Source organism: Cydia splendana, chromosome 5, assembly GCF_910591565.1.
Source record: "Cydia splendana chromosome 5, ilCydSple1.2, whole genome shotgun sequence".
NCBI classification, from domain to species: domain Eukaryota; kingdom Metazoa; phylum Arthropoda; class Insecta; order Lepidoptera; family Tortricidae; genus Cydia; species Cydia splendana.
Window position 1 is genome coordinate 16795709 of NC_085964.1, and position 19906 is coordinate 16815614.

At 37.1% G+C, this 19906-nt stretch overlaps 1 protein-coding gene across 1 annotated transcript in view; it reads right to left on the reverse strand.

Moving 5' to 3' along the window:
- The window catches only part of LOC134790952 (abhydrolase domain-containing protein 2), a 48187-nt gene extending 30606 nt beyond the window's left edge, over nucleotides 1-17581 (reverse strand). The window contains exons 1-3 of the mRNA XM_063761975.1: nucleotides 17282-17581; nucleotides 14930-15102; nucleotides 9800-9967 (exon numbers count right to left, since the gene is read on the reverse strand). Coding sequence (XP_063618045.1) covers nucleotides 9800-9967; nucleotides 14930-15102; nucleotides 17282-17436 — 496 coding nt within the window. The 5' untranslated portion in view covers nucleotides 17437-17581. The remainder of the gene's footprint in view (nucleotides 1-9799; nucleotides 9968-14929; nucleotides 15103-17281) is intronic.
- Between the last annotated feature and the right edge of the window lie 2325 nt (nucleotides 17582-19906).

Below are 19906 nucleotides of genomic sequence, written 5' to 3' on the forward strand. Positions count from 1 at the left end.
AACATGCCTAACACTGTCTTTATTTCCTTATGTTAGAAGTACTAGGACGAAAATGTATATGAAACTTACTTCAGTCGATAGCTTTTAAGTAAATCTTCATTATTGCTTGTCCTTTTATCGATACGTTAATTTTTTCATTCATCATTTGATGAATTCAACATTTTGCCTACTAAATTACACCCTACGCGGCAATACCTTGCGCCTATTCCTCACGCCAGTACGCCCGTGACCACTGTCAGCGTCGGACCTGTGCTAGTTTAGCGGACGTTTCATAAAATGGGTAATCACAGTATAAATATGCAAATATGTTATACACACAATGTTTTTCAACATACTTACGAAGAAAAGCAAAATAATTCTTAAATACGGTGACATTTCAGACATTCGTCCGTCAAATTGTCATTTTATAACAAGTTGGGCAGCAAAGGCACACACCCATCTAACCAATCCGGAATTCAGTCACGATTGATAAATTGTGTAAACATATTTTAAAAGGCTATAAAATTAATCAAATTGAATAATTTAGACTGGTCACATTTTTGTAAAAATCGATTTCTACTGGCAAAACATATTACTTTTTGGCAACCGGGTTTTTTAACCTAATTAGACCCCGCTGAATCCGAATTTGCCGGTTGCTTGATCGAATTCTTGACTGGAAGTGAGATATGTGATATTAAAGGTCCCTTTTTTTAGTTTTTCGTAAATAACTCGTAAACGGTGGCCAATATAAAAAAAATGAACTAATAATCTACACAAAATTTTCAATAAAAAAGATTCAGTACATTTTTAGCAGGGATCAATATTTAAAAAGATAATAAAGAGGGAAAGTTAATTATAATAAATTCTAAGGTTCCTTGTTTTTATTTTTTCGTTAATAATTTGAAAAGTATGACTCATAGCAAAAACAAATCTTACACATAAATCATCATCATCATCATCATCTCAGCCATAAGACGTCCACTGCTGAAAATAGGCCTCCCCCTTGGACCTCCATACGTGCCGGTTGGAAGCGACCCGCATCCAGCGTCTTCCGGCGACCTTAAGAAGATCGTCTGTCCATCTTGTGGGTGGACGTCCTACGCTGCGCTTGCTAGTCCGTGGTCTCTACTCGAGCACATTTCGACCCCATCGGCCATCTTCTCTGCGTGCAATGTGGCCTGCCCATTGCCACTTCAGCTTGCTAATCCGGTGGGCTATGTCGGTGACTTTAGTTCGTCTACGGATCTCCTCATTTCTGATTCGATCACGTAGAGAAACTCCGAGCATAGCCCTCTCCATAGCTCGTTGAGCGACTTTGAGTTTTGAGATGAGGCCGATAGTGAAAGACCACGTTTCGGAGCCGTAAGTCATCACTGGTAGCACACATTGAGTAAAGACTTTCGTCTTGAGGCACTGAGGTATGTCGGACGAAAAGACATTACGTAGTTTCCCGAACGCTGCCCAACCGAGTTGGATTCGGCGGTTGACCTCTTTCTCGAAGTTGGACGTACCTAATTGGACTACTTGTCCTAGGTAGATGTACGAGTCAACAACTTCGAGTACCGAGTTCCCAACAGAGACTGGGATGGGCACAACATTGGCATTTGACATAAGTTTCGTCTTGTCCATGTTCATTTTCAAGCCCACCCGTTGTGAAACTCGGTTGAGGTCATCGAGCATCATGCTGAGTTCCTCCATCGACTTTGCCATGACTACGATATCGTCGGCAAACCGAAGGTGAGTGATGTATTCGCCGTTGATGTTGATGCCAAGTAGACATGCGCGAAACAGTGCTTCAAAAAGAAATGCTATATCACATCACTTTTCCGAACACGTAATATTACACTGAGATATCACATCACTCATCACTCGAAACATGACCCGAACGTGAAACAGCGCGCTGGCGCGCGCGAGATGGCCACATTACAGCTATCTCCTACATTACGCAGCGCATCTACAGCACTCTAGTGATTCTAGGGCGTCTCGTATCCGTATCGGCGATCGATCTATTAATTACGTGTTGCGTTTTGTCACCGCTATGTGAAAGATTGTTTGTTAATTCTTAAAAATCATAAATAATGTAATTACTAATTATGTATGTAAGATTCGGAGCAAAAAGAATAGATAGTATAGAGGGGTCCTGTCTAGGGCTTGCAAATATTCGAAACTTTCAGGTATTCGAATAATTATTCGAATATTTTAAAAAAATAAGAAAAGGAACGAATAATCGGTTTATTATCGTTTTATTCAAAAGCTTTTTTCACATATTGCTAAAATTAATGATATTTTGCAGAAATCCACTTATTGACTAGATTTTATCATCCTACTCTGAAATACCCACGTTTATAAAAGCAAGTAAGTACCTAAAACGCAAAAATTAGACAATTTCAATATTTCTTGATAAAACTTTTTATTATAAATGCGTCGTTGCGTGAATTAATATAACTTTAACCATCCAAACACGAATGTAAGAGAGAAAACATTTTAGGAGGTAATCACTAATCATTTTCTGATTTAAATTAACTTCTTGTCGTTAAGAAGCCTGTAAAATGGCCTTTAATTCCATTGTATTTTGAATCTTTATTGACTTTATTAGTCTTGGCAAGTTTAGTTTTGATTCCTAATGGTCGGCTGTTATATAATTGGTATTGGAATATTTAAGGGAAAAAGTTGGCTGACTACGGGTTGGATTATTCGTTAGCTAAAGGTGCATAGTTCGGTAGGTTTGGTATGATCAAATTTGTGAATTGCGATAAATTGCAAGGTTTAGACTTCGAATATTCGCTTAAGGTACGCTTTTACTCAATAAAGAAAATGACCCTTTATCTTAAAACTTACGTAAAGTTACTTGTACCTAGAAAAAGCATTAGCCGCACCGTAATAAAACATACTTTTTGATTTCGTTTCCTTTGAAATTGAGTTAGGTTCTTAGGTTTAACTGTATTCATGAAGCCTATTGAGAGGAATACAGTAAAAACATTATTTCCTTCGCATTTGGGTACCTTTGGGTACATACGGTTCCTCATTCACTGTTAATACCCGGCAAAATACACAGAAACTGTAACTATAACGGATGAAAATAGATTTTACCTAGTAATAAAAAATATTCGAATATTCGAAACCTGAGCGGCCGAATATTCGAATATCAAAACAGGTCGAATATTCGACATATTCGAATATTCGAATATTCGAATTGCAAGCCCTAGTCCTGTCATTGTAAATTTTGTAGTCACTGTAAATTTACTGCCATCTATCGACACACGGCTAAAACTCAAAATTAAAACGTATAAAGTTATCAAAAAATGTATATATATGGATAAATGATTTTATTATTTTTATATCATTTTGATCCATGTTCATTCACTGATATCTATGTGTTAAAATTGTTAAATATGAAACGGTGTCGTCACGCCATCTAGCTGAGGATAGGCTAAAGGTGTGTGCGGCATCTATTCGAGAATGACTTTTACTTGAATTCCGAGGCACGTTTTTTCCTTAGACTTTATTCGTCTTATACGAAGTTACATATGTCTTTGATTCGGAGGTAGATATCTAGATATACCTGCATTCAAATTGATTTCCCTTCATACTTTACCAAAACAAAATGGAATTCCAGGCTTAGGACTGCCGAACTTCGATAATTATTTAAGAAATATGAATTAAAAGTAGAATAAAATATACGTCTATTATATACGTAAACTAAATGCGAAGTTTGGTGTATTTAGAAATCAACTTGATTTATATAATACATTATTTACAATATTTACATGTTTCTTTTTCTACAATTTACATTATATGTACACTATATACCTACACAAATCGAATATCTACACTCAGTCTCAATCACAATTAAATTACGGGATAAATAAGTAATAACTCGTACTACGTTTACCGCGAACCGCGAAAGTCAACCAAACATTTCACAACAATAATAAAGAACGGTTTTGTTTTCGTCAAATTCAAAATCTCAAATAAATTACTCGATTTAGCCACGTCCTTCTCGTACTATAAGAAAACATTTTAAGCTCTACGTGGACGCATTAGAGTTTTAAATCTATTGCAGATGCAGCAAATCTTATTCGTAAGAATATTAGTGAAATTTGCGACAACGACAACTTAAACGCACCGCGGCGATCGGCCGAGCGGACCGATCCGAATTATTCCGAAGATAGCCGAAAGCATCGCAGAGCGAGAGCGAGCGAGCACTGAGTGCGAGTGCGAGCGAGATAACAAAGCAATGAAGGCATGGCGAACAAACATGACACTATCACAAGTGGCATTACACATTACGCGCTCTGTGAGTAGACTTGAACTGACTATTCATATCGGCGCGTCAATCTGTGTGGAATTGAATCTATTTCGCGCGCTTCGGCCGGGCCGGTCGTTGGCGCTCGCGCGGCTCGCGTGATGCGTGATGTTTGAAGTACTGGTTGATTTCGCGAAGTGATACGTGATGCCATAGTACGCGTTCGAGAGATATCTCATTTGTGATATTACGAGCATTACTTACACATGTCTAATGCCAAGTCCTTCCCATTCCAGGAGCTTGAAGGCGTCTTCCATTACGGCAGTAAACAGTTTCGGAGAGATAACGTCTCCCTGCCTTACGCCTCTTTGCAATGGAATCGCCCTCGTGCTCTGCTCCTGTACTCGGACCGACATGGTGGCGTTATTATACAAACACTTCAACACTTCGATGTACCGATAGTCAATATGGCATCGCTGAAGAGACTCAAGCACCGCCCATGTTTCCACCGAATCGAAGGCTTTCTCATAGTCCACAAACGCTAAGCATAATGGCAAGTTATACTCTTAGGTCTTCTGTATAACTTGCCGCAGCGTATGGATGTGGTCTATGGTACTATAGCCTTTTCGGAAACCGGCTTGTTCGGGAGGCTGGAAGTCATCAAGTCTGTGTTCGAGACGGTTCGTGATGACCCTTGAAAACAGCTTATAGACATGGCTCAGAAGCGTGATGGGTCTGTAGTTCTTCAATAGGTTGTTATCACCTTTTTTGAAGAACAGCACCACCTCGCCTCTATTCCATGTTTCAGGCGTTATGCCCTCGGACAAGGCGGAATTAAAGAGCTTCTGGAGGACTTTAAGTACCGGTGTTCCACCCGCTCTCAGAAGCTCTGAAGTGATTTCGTCTTTGCCCGGCGCCTTGTTGTTCTTAAGCTGCTTCAGGGCCATCCTAATCTCGTACAGACTGATGTCCGGGATATCTTCGGTATAATGTCGGGACAGCTTGGCTCTTGGATCTCCTACCAAGCTGTCAACGGGCTTTGCGATCGAAGTGTATAACTGTCCATAGAACCTCTCGATCTCACCTAAAACCTCCGCTTTGCTCGACGCTATGCTGCCATCTTCCCGTTTCAGCTTTGTCAGCTGGCTTTGCCCAATAGACCCTTGCTTTGCTTGCGTTGCTTTGTCCTTTGCGAACACTTTGGAGCCTTGGTTTCGCTCAATAGTCTCTTTAATACGGTTAGTATTAAAGAGACGCAGATCATGTCTCAAGGACTTAGATATACGTCTATTGAGCTGCCTATATGACTCCGCGTCATCGGGAGACTGCAACTGTAGCGAGCGTCGTTCAGCCATGAGGTTTAAGGTTTGCTCGGTCAATTTCTGAGGTCTATCTTTACGGCGGGGTCTAAAAAACTTAGACCCTACTGTGTGGACAGTTTCCACTAGCCCGTCGTTGATTTCGTCCACTGAAGCCAAGTTCTCTAGGCAAGCAAAGCGGTTAGAGAGCTCGAGTTGAAAGCTTTCGGGGTTTTGAATATGGGCTCGAGTAGGTCGGAGCGTAGACTTCATCAGGCTGGACCTTTCAAGTTTAATATTGATATTCAGTGTGCCTCTTACGATTCGGTGATCACTACCGGTCTTTACCCTGTTGATCACACATAAATAATAAACATAAAATTTCCTACAAGAAACATGTAGAACACTTTTCGCTAGGATCAATATTTAAAAAGACAAAGCAGCCGGTAAGTTAATAACAATCAATTTTAAAGTCCCTTTTTAGTTTTTTGTAAATAACTCGTAAACGGTGTCCCATAGCAAAATAGGTTTTATGAATAAATAATCTTCATAAAATTTCCTGCAAAAAACATCTGAACACTTTTCTCTAGGATCAATATTTAAAACGATATTAAAGGAAGAAAGTTCATTACAATCAATTCACATGTCACTTTTTTTAGTTTTTAGGGTCCCGTACCTCAAAAGGAAAAAACGGAACCCTTATAGGATCACTCGTGCGACTGTCTGTCTGTCTGTCCGTCTGTCACAGCCCATTTTCTTCAAAAGTACTGGACCAATTAAGTTGAAATTTGGTACACACATGTAAATTCGTGACCCAAAGACGGACATCTTACGTAAACAAATGAATTTTAAACATGGAGGCCACTTTTTAGCCAAGGGGGGTTAGTTAACATTAAGAACCTATTTTGCTATGGGCCACCGTTTACGAGTCATTTACGAAAAACTTAAAATAGGGACCTGGAAATTGATTATAATTAACTTACCCCCTTTAATACCTCATTAAATATTGATCGTAGCGAAAAAGTGTACAAAACCTTTTTTGTGAACAATTTTATGTTCAGTATTTATGTATAATATTTTTTGCAACTGCCCCCGTTGCAACCGTTTACGAGTTATTTACGAAAAAAAGCGACCTGTGAACTGATTGTGATTAACTTTCTTCCTTTAATATCGTTTTAAATATTGATCCTAGAGAAAAGTGTTCAGATGTTTTTTGCAGAAAATTTTATGGAGATTATTTATTCATAAAAACCTATTGTGCTATGGGACACCGTTTACGAGTTATTTACAAAAAACTAAAAAGGGACTTTAAAATTGATTATAATTGACTTACCGGATGCTTTGTCTTTTTAAATATTGATCCTAGCGAAAAGCGTTCTACATGTTTCTTGTAGGAAATTTTATGTTTATTATTTGTGTAAAATTTGTTTTTGCTATGAGTCATACTTTTCAAATTATTAACGAAAAAATAAAAACAAGGAACCTTAGAATTTATTATAATTAACTTTCCCTCTTTATTATCTTTTTAAATATTGATCCCTGCTAAAAATGTACAAAATCTTTTTTTATTGAAAATGTTGTGTCGATTATTAACGTTTAACAATTTTTTTTATATTGGCCACCGTTTACGAGTTATTTACGAAAACCTAAAAAAAGAGACCTTCAAAAAGTGATTATAATTAACTTTCCCGCCTTAATATCTCTTTGAATATTGATCCTAGCGAAAAATTGTACGGAATCTTTCTTGTAGGCAATTTTATGCAGATTACTTATGTTTAAGAAAATTTTTGCTATGCGCCACCGTTTAAGAGTTAGTTACGAAAAACTAAAAAAAAGGGACCTTTAATATCAACTATCTCACTTCCAGTCAAGAATTCGATCAATCAACCGGCAATTTCGGATTCAGCGGGGTCTAATTAGGTTAAAAAACCCGGTTGCCAAAAAATAATATGTTTTGCCAGTCGAAATCGATTTTTACAAAAACATGATCAGTCAAGTATACACTCATATTGTATACATATAATTAATAATTATTTAGGTACACTCACCGACCTCACCGTCTTACCTACCATTTTTAGGGTTCCCTACCCAAAGGGTAAAACGGAACCCTATTAGTAAGACTCCGCTGTCCGTCCGTTCGTCCGTCCGTCTGTCAGCAGGCTGTATCTCACGAACCGTGATAGCTAGACAGTTGAAATTTTCACAGATGATGTATTTCTGTTGCCGCTATAACAACAAATACTAAAAAGTACGGAACCCTCGGTGGGCTCAGTGGGCGAGTCCGACTCGCGCTTGTCCGGTTTTTAATTTCATTAAGTACTCATCAAAATTCGAATGTACTAATAAATCTTTTTCAATATTAATTGCCGAACTAAAAATCCCGGAACTGACGATTCAGAATACCGATGTCGTCAGAATAAGGACGTAGACGTGCTGCGCGGGAATGGTGCGGTGCGCCGCGCGGGGCGCCCGCCTGCCCGTTCTACCACTCGTCTGCTTCACCCCCTTGAAAACGTAAAACTCGAGTATAAGAGCGCCTTAAATATTCTATACACTTTTTCGCTAGGATCAATCTTCTTCTCCTTCAACCTAGCGTTTTAGCTAAGCGTCCGGTCTTCAGCATCCTCTGGTGTGAGTAGATTTTAAGTAGATTACTTATGTATCAGAACATTTTTTGGTACAGGCCACCGTTTACGAGTTATTTACAAAAAATATTAACAATTGATCATATTTAACTTTTTACCTTAAATATTTTTTTAAATACTGATCCTAGCGAAAAAGTGTATAGCATATTTAATGTAGACAATTTTACGCAGATTACTTATGTATCAGAACATTTTTGCTACAGGTCACCGTTTACGAGTTATTTATAAAAAACTACAAAGGGACCTTTAAACCCGATGACTGATAAGTTCATCAGCGTCACATAACATAAATTGACCTCCGCATTGGATAGACAGCAACATTGAATGTTCCAGTAATCAAAGAAACTTAATTGCTAAATTGGAAATCAAAATAACTAAAATGGGCCAGAATCCCCAATTTTAAACTACTACGTTTTGTGCTCATCGATGTTAGTGTCGTAAGCGCCATCGACAATAAGGTCCCTTTTCATAGATAATACCACAATTATGTTCTGTTCGTCTAAATGAATTAATGTATTATATTATTTTTGTGCTAATAAATATTTCTTATTTTTATTCTTAAATATAAGTAAATATTAGGGATCATCTTACGCAGATCAACCTAGCCCCAAACTAAGCAAAGCTTGTACTATGGGTGCTAGGCGACGGTATACATACTTACGAGTATATAGATAAATACATACTTATATACAAAGATTACAGCCATGACGCAGGAACAAATATCTGTATTATCACACAAATAAATGCCCTTACTGGGATTCGAACCTAAGACCATCGGCTTCGCAGGCAGAGTCACTACCCACTAGGCCAGACCGGTCGTCCTATATTCGTTTTGCAGACAACGATTCGCAGACGGGTCTTTTGACAGAATAACATTTGTATAACAATAATCATAGCTCTCTTGCGACTCGCCCTGGCACCCTTTGGTGTTGACTAATTGTGTTTAGTCCAAAAATATTTGAACGAGTTACAGGTATGGTATCTAGAGCTTAGAGGTTAAGCTGGACAAGTCCTATCCCGCAGGTAACCGATGTTAGCCAAACTAACTCATGGACAGGCGGTAGAATTGTAGGAAATAGATTTCCGCCGCTCACGCTTATGGGGACACTTGCAACATCATCTCTCAGGATGGGAAGCAATCGCTTCGCTTGCTAATCGGAAGTTGCAAATTCCCGACGTTATTACTCATCGATTAGAGAAACCATAGCATACATTCTATTGACAAAAAAAACACATAACTGTCAATAATCGTACATGCCTTAAGAAAATTACCCACATATTTTTTGCTCGCTGTATAATTCTTCGTATATCGACCCACCTGCTGTGTTGTATGATGTATCGCTTGGGGCGTTGCTCTGATAGCATCAGTTCATATATCGTCTAGGTACTCATTATCACAGATAAATTGCTTTGATTTAAACCATTGTCAAGTTACGTTCTACGTTCGTGGTACGACAAAGACCTCCCAAGGGATACTTTCAGATAAATAACCTATGACCAGTTTTAAAGGGCCACATACTTAATAGAGCTAATATCAGGTGACCTTTTCGGCTTGGACTGTAAAGAGAAAAAGTTGAAGTACCTGTTCAAATGGGTACGTTGTTTAAATTAGGTGTGACGAACATACTCACCGTAAGAGAATATTCGAGCGCCGGTAACGGGCACGCTGTTAAGCGCGCCTATGTGGTTGAGCACGGCGCAGCGGTAGCCATGCCATTGCGAGTAGTGGACATAGGTTCGAATGTACACGCTCTCCGATGTGTTGCCGATGCCAGGGCATATTGCTACTGTCACGTCGTCTGTGGACAAGGAAAGTATTTGAATGTTCTGCGGGTTACAAATAAACAAGGAAAATTTGGAAACAGAAACACTGGGAAACTGGAACTTTCCGATGAGGAGGATCACCTGCATTTGTATTCTAGATATGTAAATTACCAAGGTTCCATTCCACACTTAGTGTAGATGAGACCGTACCTATATCCATCTTGGGGGCATAGATAAACATGTTATAATAGTAACTGTAAGCCAAGTATTAAGACACGGGTAGAGACATGATTCCGCTATTCGCTACTTTCTCATGAGGCACCAGGTTTGAACAATGAACTTTCTTTGAATGAGTATCTCTATTCTCTGTTCTGTTTGTAGTAAGTGTAGTAACCTTTCAAATTATCTTTTCTTTACCTTTTCGTATACAAAGGACCCTTTTCATAAGGAACACAACAAAGAATTGAATGCTAGTGAACTCGTCGAGACCTGTGTTTTGAAATGTTAACTTTCTAACATGTAATGATTTTTAACAAGATATATCATGCCAAATATAAATGGGACTCCTGACAGTCCTGACGTACTTTTATCATGGCAAAGAAGCAAACGTGAGGCGAAAGACTGATGTAAAGAGAAGCAGTCGTTATAAATACAATATATTTCTTATTAAATTGAATGGACCCTTGTTTATCAAGACGGTAGTTCCGTGCAAGAAAGTGTTTGACTTCCTTCGCAAGTGCGGCATCGTGTTATTTTAGTTCCCGCTATTTGTTATTGTTATGAACGCTATGTGTTATTTCAGTCAGTCAAGTCGAGAACGGAAAATGCAGAATACTTCGTTTTCATAGTACAAAACAAACCTAAGAATAAGAAACATCAAAATAACATTTAAGTAGTAATGAATTTTGAAAATCAGTTCTTGGAAACGATTGATGTCCAAGGGTGGATTTCAAAATCCTGCGAAAACTTATGGTTCGGTCTTTATAAAAAAAACTAGTAGGTTGTGCGAGTTGCAACTTTTTTTATATGTTTTTAAGAACTATTATCTTCATGTTCCTTCAATTACCATCTCCAATAACTTAATAGTTTATTTTATATAAAATGTTTTATGCGTCTAAAATCATCACCGTCTACCGGAAAAATCTGAACCTTATTGTTTGCAGTGAAAATTATAGCATACCTATCGTACGATTGCGATTTTTCTTTTACTTATATCTTTTCCATGTTGTTGTTTAACACATGGGAAAATATGCAATAATTCCTTCACCGAGAAAGTACATTTAAAAATATTTAAAATTTTGTCACGAATATTCGTCAACACCGTCATGGTAATGTCAATGTGAGCTTATCTCCGTGTATGAACAACGAAATACCGCTAAAGGTCCTTGCCCTATTTTTCACTTTAATATAGAATGCCAAAAATGATTTCACTATAAAGTCACATCATTGAATCGTGAGAAATATTACGAACAAATTTGTAAAACGTAGTTTGTCACAACAGAGCATCATCACCGTTATGCTTTGGTTTAAAAAAGATACAAATGATATATTAAAAATAATTATTGAAATGAATGGCATACTACATGAAGTTTATTGTGTAGCATAGACATTAACTACTATTATTCGTATTCTAGAAATAAAAACAAGAAACTCTCAAATCGTCAACACCATACCCGTCATCACCGGGAAAAACTGACGACCGGTGATGATTTCATGTGTATGGTGATGACGGTTCTCAGAAACTTTTCTAGTTATTTTGCTATAATTCATTATGAAATTAAGCTGTATGTTTGAAAAACGTTCTCTATGTCTTCTATATAATGTCTACCTTATAAATGTAGAAGAAGATATGACTATTTTTTTCACACAAGAGGATGGTTAGTTTTAAATAACATTTTGACTGAAGTAGGCAAAATTTAGGTCACTTAGAACTTAGAACATACAAATGTTTATTTTTTATTATCTAATAATGTAAATCGTGCAACTTAGAGTCTGTAATTGCATGTTAGTCGTGTTAAAACAAAGTATTTAAACAAGCAACATATATTAAGTTTTAAGCGACCATAGGCTACGGTACTGGCTCACTATCGTAATGGCCTTATGTTTTTTGATAATATTATATTAATTGATGTATATAATTACAGCAATTAATAATTATACCATTGGGTAGTCACCGGACCCAATACCTAACATTTTGTAACTTATGACATGCATTACAAGTAGGGGTCTTGCAACTTATAAAACACTGATTATATATTAATGTTTAGCTATTAAACAATATATATATGGATTTAAATCATTATAGCTATTTTTAAAGTTAATTTATAAAACAACAAAAATACAAACTTATGCAATGAATCAAATTATCAAAAAAAAAGTAATATATCATAAAAATTAAGCTCACTGGTAAGCCAGCAATTTTATAATATGATATAAATACCAAATTATGCAGTAGATAAAAGAAGATGCGGGTTTAAACTGATAATAAGAGTACAATATTGTTAATATGATTTAACATTGAAAAAACCCAAAAAAATAAATGAATACATAAATTGCCTATTTCGGAATATAAATTATTTAAAATTATACAATAAAAATACTTGTTATATATTTATTTATATGAATAAAATGTATTTTTTATAATTTTCTAAAAATAATTTATGTAGCTAGTCTTATGTTCAAAAACATGTTATTTGTAATGTTTATTAAAGTTCTAAAGCCTTACAATTAAAAAAAGTTTTTGTTTTTTTAATACGTTTTTAATTCATATATAAATTAGTTCCCAAATCGTCATTACCGTACATGCAGTGTCATTACCGTCTATAAAAGAGTCATTACCATACCATGATTGTCATCACCGTCTTGCGTTTTTATTTTCCGAAAGCGATAACTTCAAATATAAGCCACAAATGATTGTATAAATACCATAAATATCCTCAATATACAGCCCCCTATTACTTTACCCAGCTAGAATCGTGTTAAATTAAACATTTAAAAAAAATATTTTTTTGTATGGTGAAATTTTTGGTGATGAAATCCACCCCCAATTGTTCAATATTCTGGACTTCAGTACAAGAGCTATAAATCGATCTAGCTGGATTTAATTCTTCAGAAAAATAGCACTCGCTAACGTACCCAACTATTTTTTTAGTAAGAGCGTAATGCCAAGCTAAATTTTCTTGCTAGACAAACCATCTACATCTTAAAAGCTGTATGATGAAAGCCCTAGTAATAAGAACCAAAATCGTCAACTATTGTACTGTCGACTGGAAACTGAAAGACGCCCGTTTCCCGGAATGTTTATATGACCCACTCGAATATTAGCCACACCTACATCATAAAGCTTACCAAATACCTACCAACCCATCAAATATCAAGTAAAGTTAGGTAGTCAACCTTACGTCAACATCCAACCGCTGAAAACTTTAAATCAATCAAATCTCTACATATTTTCTACTTGGTTTAGATCCACATTCACAGTAGAGTAGTAGGTACTAGATACACTCGAGAGCTCTGAGGGTCTACCACCAACAGAAAATTCAAAAATCGTTATCTGCCACTACTTATGATTCGGTCAAATTGTGTTTTTTGAAAAACAAATTATAGCCAGCATTCAATGAATGTATATAGTATGATATACCTTTGGGTATGGTGCTTTACACACACTAGTGTCTCATCCCCTCCCCCTGACGCAACTCCCCCCCTCCCCTTCCCCCGTAAAGCACCATACCCAAAGGTATATCATACTACATTCATTGAATGCTGGCTATAATTTGTTATTGTCTTCCCCATAGTACATTAGAACATAACTTGACCGAATCACTATCGCTCTTGCTTATTCTACATATTAGTGTCATTAGTGACAGAAGCAGATAACATCTTTGGTTTTTTTTTATGTTAGTGGTAGGCACTCTGATAATAGTGATAATGCTGACATAACTATCATACATCGTCACAGGCGATAAGATGTCACCTCCATTCATGATGAGCACGTGTAAGGCAACGGTGATTCATGCTTATGATGTCATAGCGGTGTTCTGGTATTAGGTATATTGTACATTTAGATTTAGACGTTGCCCCTACCTAAGCTGCTTCGAACGTGATGGTCCAGTATTAGTAAATATTAGACGATTTTGCGTAGGTAGGTGTTTGTCAACGCCAGAGTCGAATAAGTTGCGTTGCATAGAAATAGAAATAGGCGATTCACACACTGCAGATAATGCCGTCAAAGCGATCTGCTTCGCTGACTGCAGTGAGCAGAGGGGAGCGAATGTATGCAAGTATATACATCAGTCTGTTAATAAAACAACTTGTTTGACTGACGACTGATGTATACACTTACTTTTGTTTTAAAAAATTGGTACTACCACACAGTACACTGAGGATGCTTCGGCGCGCGGGACGATTGATAGCTACGTTGCTCCGGAACAGTATCAATGTGTGATAAAGATTTTCATTATATTTTACATGGCTTATCGTAAAAACGTTTTTTTTAGTTTGCAGCTTTCATGGTGCCATGTGTGCGTTACCATGCGTTTACAAACTTAAATATCTTGCGGAACTACATACAGTACATACTATAGTTCCTACGGAAAACCTAGGAAATGACCTCACTCAATCCAAAGCCGGAAATTTCGCAGGAGGAAATTAAAGACGTACTAGGTATGACTCAATATACTTTGTATGCAATGCATGTCACAAATTGGAAAACTTTATTATTTAATGGTCTCTTGTTCACCTCAACTTGGCGTGAAAATATGCCACAGTTTACAAAGTATCATACCTACACAAAAGTCACGTACAAATTCATAGAAATAAACTATCTACATGGGTTCCGATGGATTGAACAGTTTTTATGAAATGAATGAAATGCGTTTATTTGCTTAATATTATGTACAGATAAGGTGGTTGAGTAATTAGTTTTATGTCCAGATTTCCAGATAATGTCAATACAATAATGTATGTTTATGGATCCTCATCTTAAACATAGGACATACCTTCATGTTCAGATCCCATAGGTTCGTACAGATCGTAGGTGAGCGTCGATTTATCGGGTAGCACTAGGGATATCCGAGCACCAATGGGCCAGGGACAGCGGACCCGGCCGATGAGACTGTGCAAGATAGTCTGCACATGGCCACTGAAGCCCCACAATCGTGTTGGGATGTATCTGTAAATAAAACTTGTGGTTAGCATCTTCATCAGAATAGTTCTTACCTTACGTCTTGGCTACAACATTTCGCGTCTGGTTTTGGCTAAGGCGACAACCATAGGTTGGAGTGAGACACAGCAATCGGATCTTTCTTTTCCACCTATGGTTTTCGCCATAGTCGAAGTCAGTCGTGCAATATAGTGGCCAGGACGTTGGTGTTGACTCCAATCAAATTGACAGCTACTGCTACAGAGCCCAGGGTCTCCTTTCCGACTTTTCTCCTACACTTGGCATGGTATTCTTGTTTACAAGACCATTGGCACACATATTATCTTATGTAGAGTTTGCATAGCCAGACATTTGTTACGAACTTGCCATTTTTGCACAGGATCACCCAGTTGCGGATTTGCCCTAAGGCCCAGTAGGCCAGGACCTAGGGCGGAAAATATTAGGGGTGGCAAATAGTCTCAAAAAATCGCTGATGATAACAAAAAATAACTCAAAATGTAGTCAATGTGATGGATGCTGAGAAAGAGGCGGCTACGGGGACTGGGGCCTAGGGCGGCAAAGACTGCAAATCCGCCACCGGGATCACCTAATATAGCCCGCGAAGTAGTGTCATAAGGTGCAAATTTTGGTATTGGATGAATTCACTTAGCACAGATGTAATATACGTAAAGCTACCAAAATTTGCACGTCCCATACATTGGGTGACACTACTTCCCTCACTAATATAAGATAGAGATAAGAAAAGATAACAAATTGAAGAACAATAATATTAGATAAGTATCTAGCGGAGAGAGCAGAGAGCAGTGTTATGGAAAAAAGCTAAGTTATGTTAAGATGAAAAATGTCATATGGTTATAATAATTAATTTTATCTTCATCCTTATCACTACAGGGAAAAGTGACCTGATCTTTAAGCAAAAGCATATTACATTATTATCAACTAATTTATTGACATAACCTGTAGTGGAAAAACTGAAAGTCAATAGTTCAAGGAACTTAATTATACCTATGTGTTGTTTTATCTTAGTTAATTCAGTTCATGTATAATTATGATCTGTAGGCTTGACACTACAATATTATTTAATTATTGTTATTTTTCGTGTTTATGGGTTCATTAACACCTTGAGTATTAATTTATGAGGTCAAAAACCATTTATTTTCTAAATGCATTTTATAGAGGCTGCCTAAGAATTAATTAAAGATATATTTGTTGTGACTTTTGGTAAGAAATGCAAATGAGGAGTTGCAACACTGATTACAATGTTATCAGAATGAAAATCAAAGAGGCCATTGAAAGGTCACCAGCCATTGACATATAATATCTAAGGACGAGCTAATGGGGCACAAAACATGGTACTAGTTCAGCGGTGTTACTCACAAATTCCAGCCAATCGTGCAGTCCAACATAACTAATTGCGACCAATAGCACGCATAATGCAAACTCGTCAACCAATCGCGCACGTGACGCGAACTCATCAACCAATCACGTTGTATCGGTTTCACACTGCTATATTGGCCCCTGTCATGCCTCATTATTATTGCCCGTTAAGCCAGTCCCTAGATATCTAAGTCAATGTCACCAGCATTATACATTAGATATTTTCTTTTAGTACATACCTACCAACATATGCAAATATTAATAACATACCTAACTTATATAAGATAAGATGAGCTATAGTCAAAATATTACAATTAATGCTCTTCTAATTTGGGTCAGTTGTTTATATACTTTCATATAAAAAGTAAGATTTACTGCTGTGGCCTTCAGGCTTTTTCTAGATCATTCATTGTCATCACATTGAGATTCTTTTTCTAACACATAAAGTACATATTCTAGGTCATTTTAAGAAAATATCATTTACACCTATGCACGTATTACATTTGCTATTACTCAGTAAAATAGTACCGACTCGTATTTGATTTCAAATTAAGATATTGCCTCATATTTAGCAGCTGATTGGTCAAGCATGTTGAGAGAGCAACATGAGACCCTGAATAATCAATCAAGTCAGTCTTCGTTTTACCAATCCGTAGTACACAAATAATTCCATCTGCAAGCTTATCATTTCACGGCTTAACAACGTTTGCTCCAAAAATATTATGACATCATCATGCACGCTTCAAACTCATGAAAGCGTAACAACAAAATGTTACAGTTTTATAAAAGTATAACACTGTTTTTTACTTACGGTTCGTAAAGGAAAGGTGAAACGAATAAGATATTCTCTATAAAACTTCGATCCCTCCCGTAAATTACGGGTTTCTGTGGCTGGCTGTTAACATTTAGTATACGAAATAGTACACATAATATAACAGCCACAACAGCTAGAAGTACTGTAGACATTTTTCAGGTCGTCTGGTACACAGTTTTATATTTTAAAACATACTTTTAGCTAATAAGTTCACTACAGCGATTAAGATCATGAAAATAGTAGTATAACTAGGCCATGAGGCCTCCCTTCGCCGCCACGACAAAATGACAACTGAGTTGAGTTCAATTTTGTTTGACAATGGAACGATTGGAAACGATCTACGATTGGCCAGCGTGAAATTGTTGACAACCTCAGTGTTGCCGGTTGGTTATTTGATCGAGAAATATTCGCTAAAATTTAATAAGCGTAGTTTAACGTCAGAATATTGACACGAAAAATAGGAAAAAACCCTAATCATGATTCCTTCAAAAAAAAAAAATTATATAAAAATATATTCATCAGATAAAAATATTGACTAAAAACTAGCAATGAAATTTGAAGCATTTAGTAATACCCAAATATTTTTTTTCTTGACTCTTGTAACATTTGTACAGTCAGCATACAATACGATGTACCTGGCGTAGGGGGCACCGTGAGACCGTGACCGGCATCACATGTAAAGGAGCGACTATTGTGCTCAAAAATATCTGAACATGCAGCGTTCTAAACCCATTTCGGCCACACTGAATTTACTTCTTGGTTTATTATCGAGTAGCGCTAGTTCTCTTTCCTTATTATATAGCGATGGAACTCAATAGCAAACCACGAAGTGAGTGTTGCATAACGTCTTTACGGGTCGGCCACGACATTGAGCGACTTGCGACGGCGGCAGCGATAGCCATAGATTGGAGCGAGACACAGCATTCGGATCTTTCATTCCCACCTATGGTTGTTGCTGCCGTCGTCGCAAGTCGCTCAATGTCGTGGCCGAGCCGTTAAGGCCCCAGTACACAATGGACCATCGCCGGCCACTCCAAGGGACGCATTTATGCGTTAGAGGGAGCAAGTGGTATTGCTATCTCATTCTAGCGCATGGCTGCGTCCCTTGGAGTGGCCGGCGAAGGCCCATTGTGTACTGGGGCCTTTAGATAGGTGAGCACCTTAGCCGCTCCGACACGAGAGCGACTATGGGGATACTGCAACTATGCTTTTGGCAGTCCGTAATGTTTTTTTTTGTCTGTTAAATGTATGTAAAAATTAAACCTAATATTATAGATTTATAGGGAAATTATAGGTTTTAGCTGCACAAGTTAAAACACTCAAATAGATTTAGAACATAAATTTATTCGAGAAGAACGTTCATGTCTAAAATAATCATGTATTTACCAATAAAAAACAATGCGAATGTTTCATCACTATTAAAAACATTATGAAGTAGGTACACAAATTGTAATAGTACCTATATTACTATCAATATAACAAAGTAGAGTTCAGTGTCTATAAAGTAGGGAGCCAAATGAAAAATAAAAGATATCTAATTTAATTCCGTTAATATCATTAAGTCCAATATTAAACAAACAATGCTGATGGTGGCTAAGGCATGCTGTTTCAGTAACTCTTGGGATTTAGTTGCAACTGATTTTCATAACTACACAACATATGACCAGACTGCAATCACACGGCTCGCTGGTGTGGAAGCGGGACAGCGCATGCATGCGCATAACGATGTCCCGTTGCACTGCAGAGACCTCACCAGTATGATAGTCATGTTGTCTATCCACTACCAGAGATCTAAACAATGCAGTGTTTACATGCACTCTTAGAGTTAGACCAAGAAAAGTCTGCAGCGATTTTGATAGCCTACGCAGTGCAAGTGTTATTTATACGTCATCATTTCATAGAAGTTTGACGTTTAAAATAACACTGGCGCTGCGTGGACTATCAAAATCGCTGCAGACTTTTCTTGGTCTAACTCTAATTATATAATTAACTATAGTAAAGATGTATATAGCATAAACTTTGCTATCGTATTTTCTCGGAAACGGTCGTACATGTCATGAAATAGCATAACACGTTCGTGCGTTTCCGTGAAAATACGACTGTAAAGGATTATGCACTACATACTTTAATCAAAAAACAAAAAAAATACAGTACCATCGTCAATACAGTTAAATGATCTTAAATCTTATTGCAGCGAGTTAAGGTCTAAAAAGGTTTATTTAAGTGTGTTGGTGTTCAAAAACTATTGTTTAGTGATACACTTAATAATTAGAACCAGCACAGTAGACAACATTTCTGAGTACATCCAGCTTCAAAAGTGAATACCCACTTCCATTCCATTCATAAAGTGTGCATGCACTTTTGCAGGTCATTTGTACCTAAATAAATTTGAGCGCAGTTGTGTATACTCCACTAAATAGTTTGGTTAATAAAATGAGCATAATGGAATACGCTATTTATATGAAGGTACACACAAATGGTTGAATAAGTTAGATGCTTAAACTTTGTTGCAAAAAAAATTTTATCTGGTCACTATTTATGAAAATCAGTTGTTGGTGTAGGTTCGCACATGGAGCTACAGTATATCCAAGTCCATACATACACATTACATACAGTTGTATA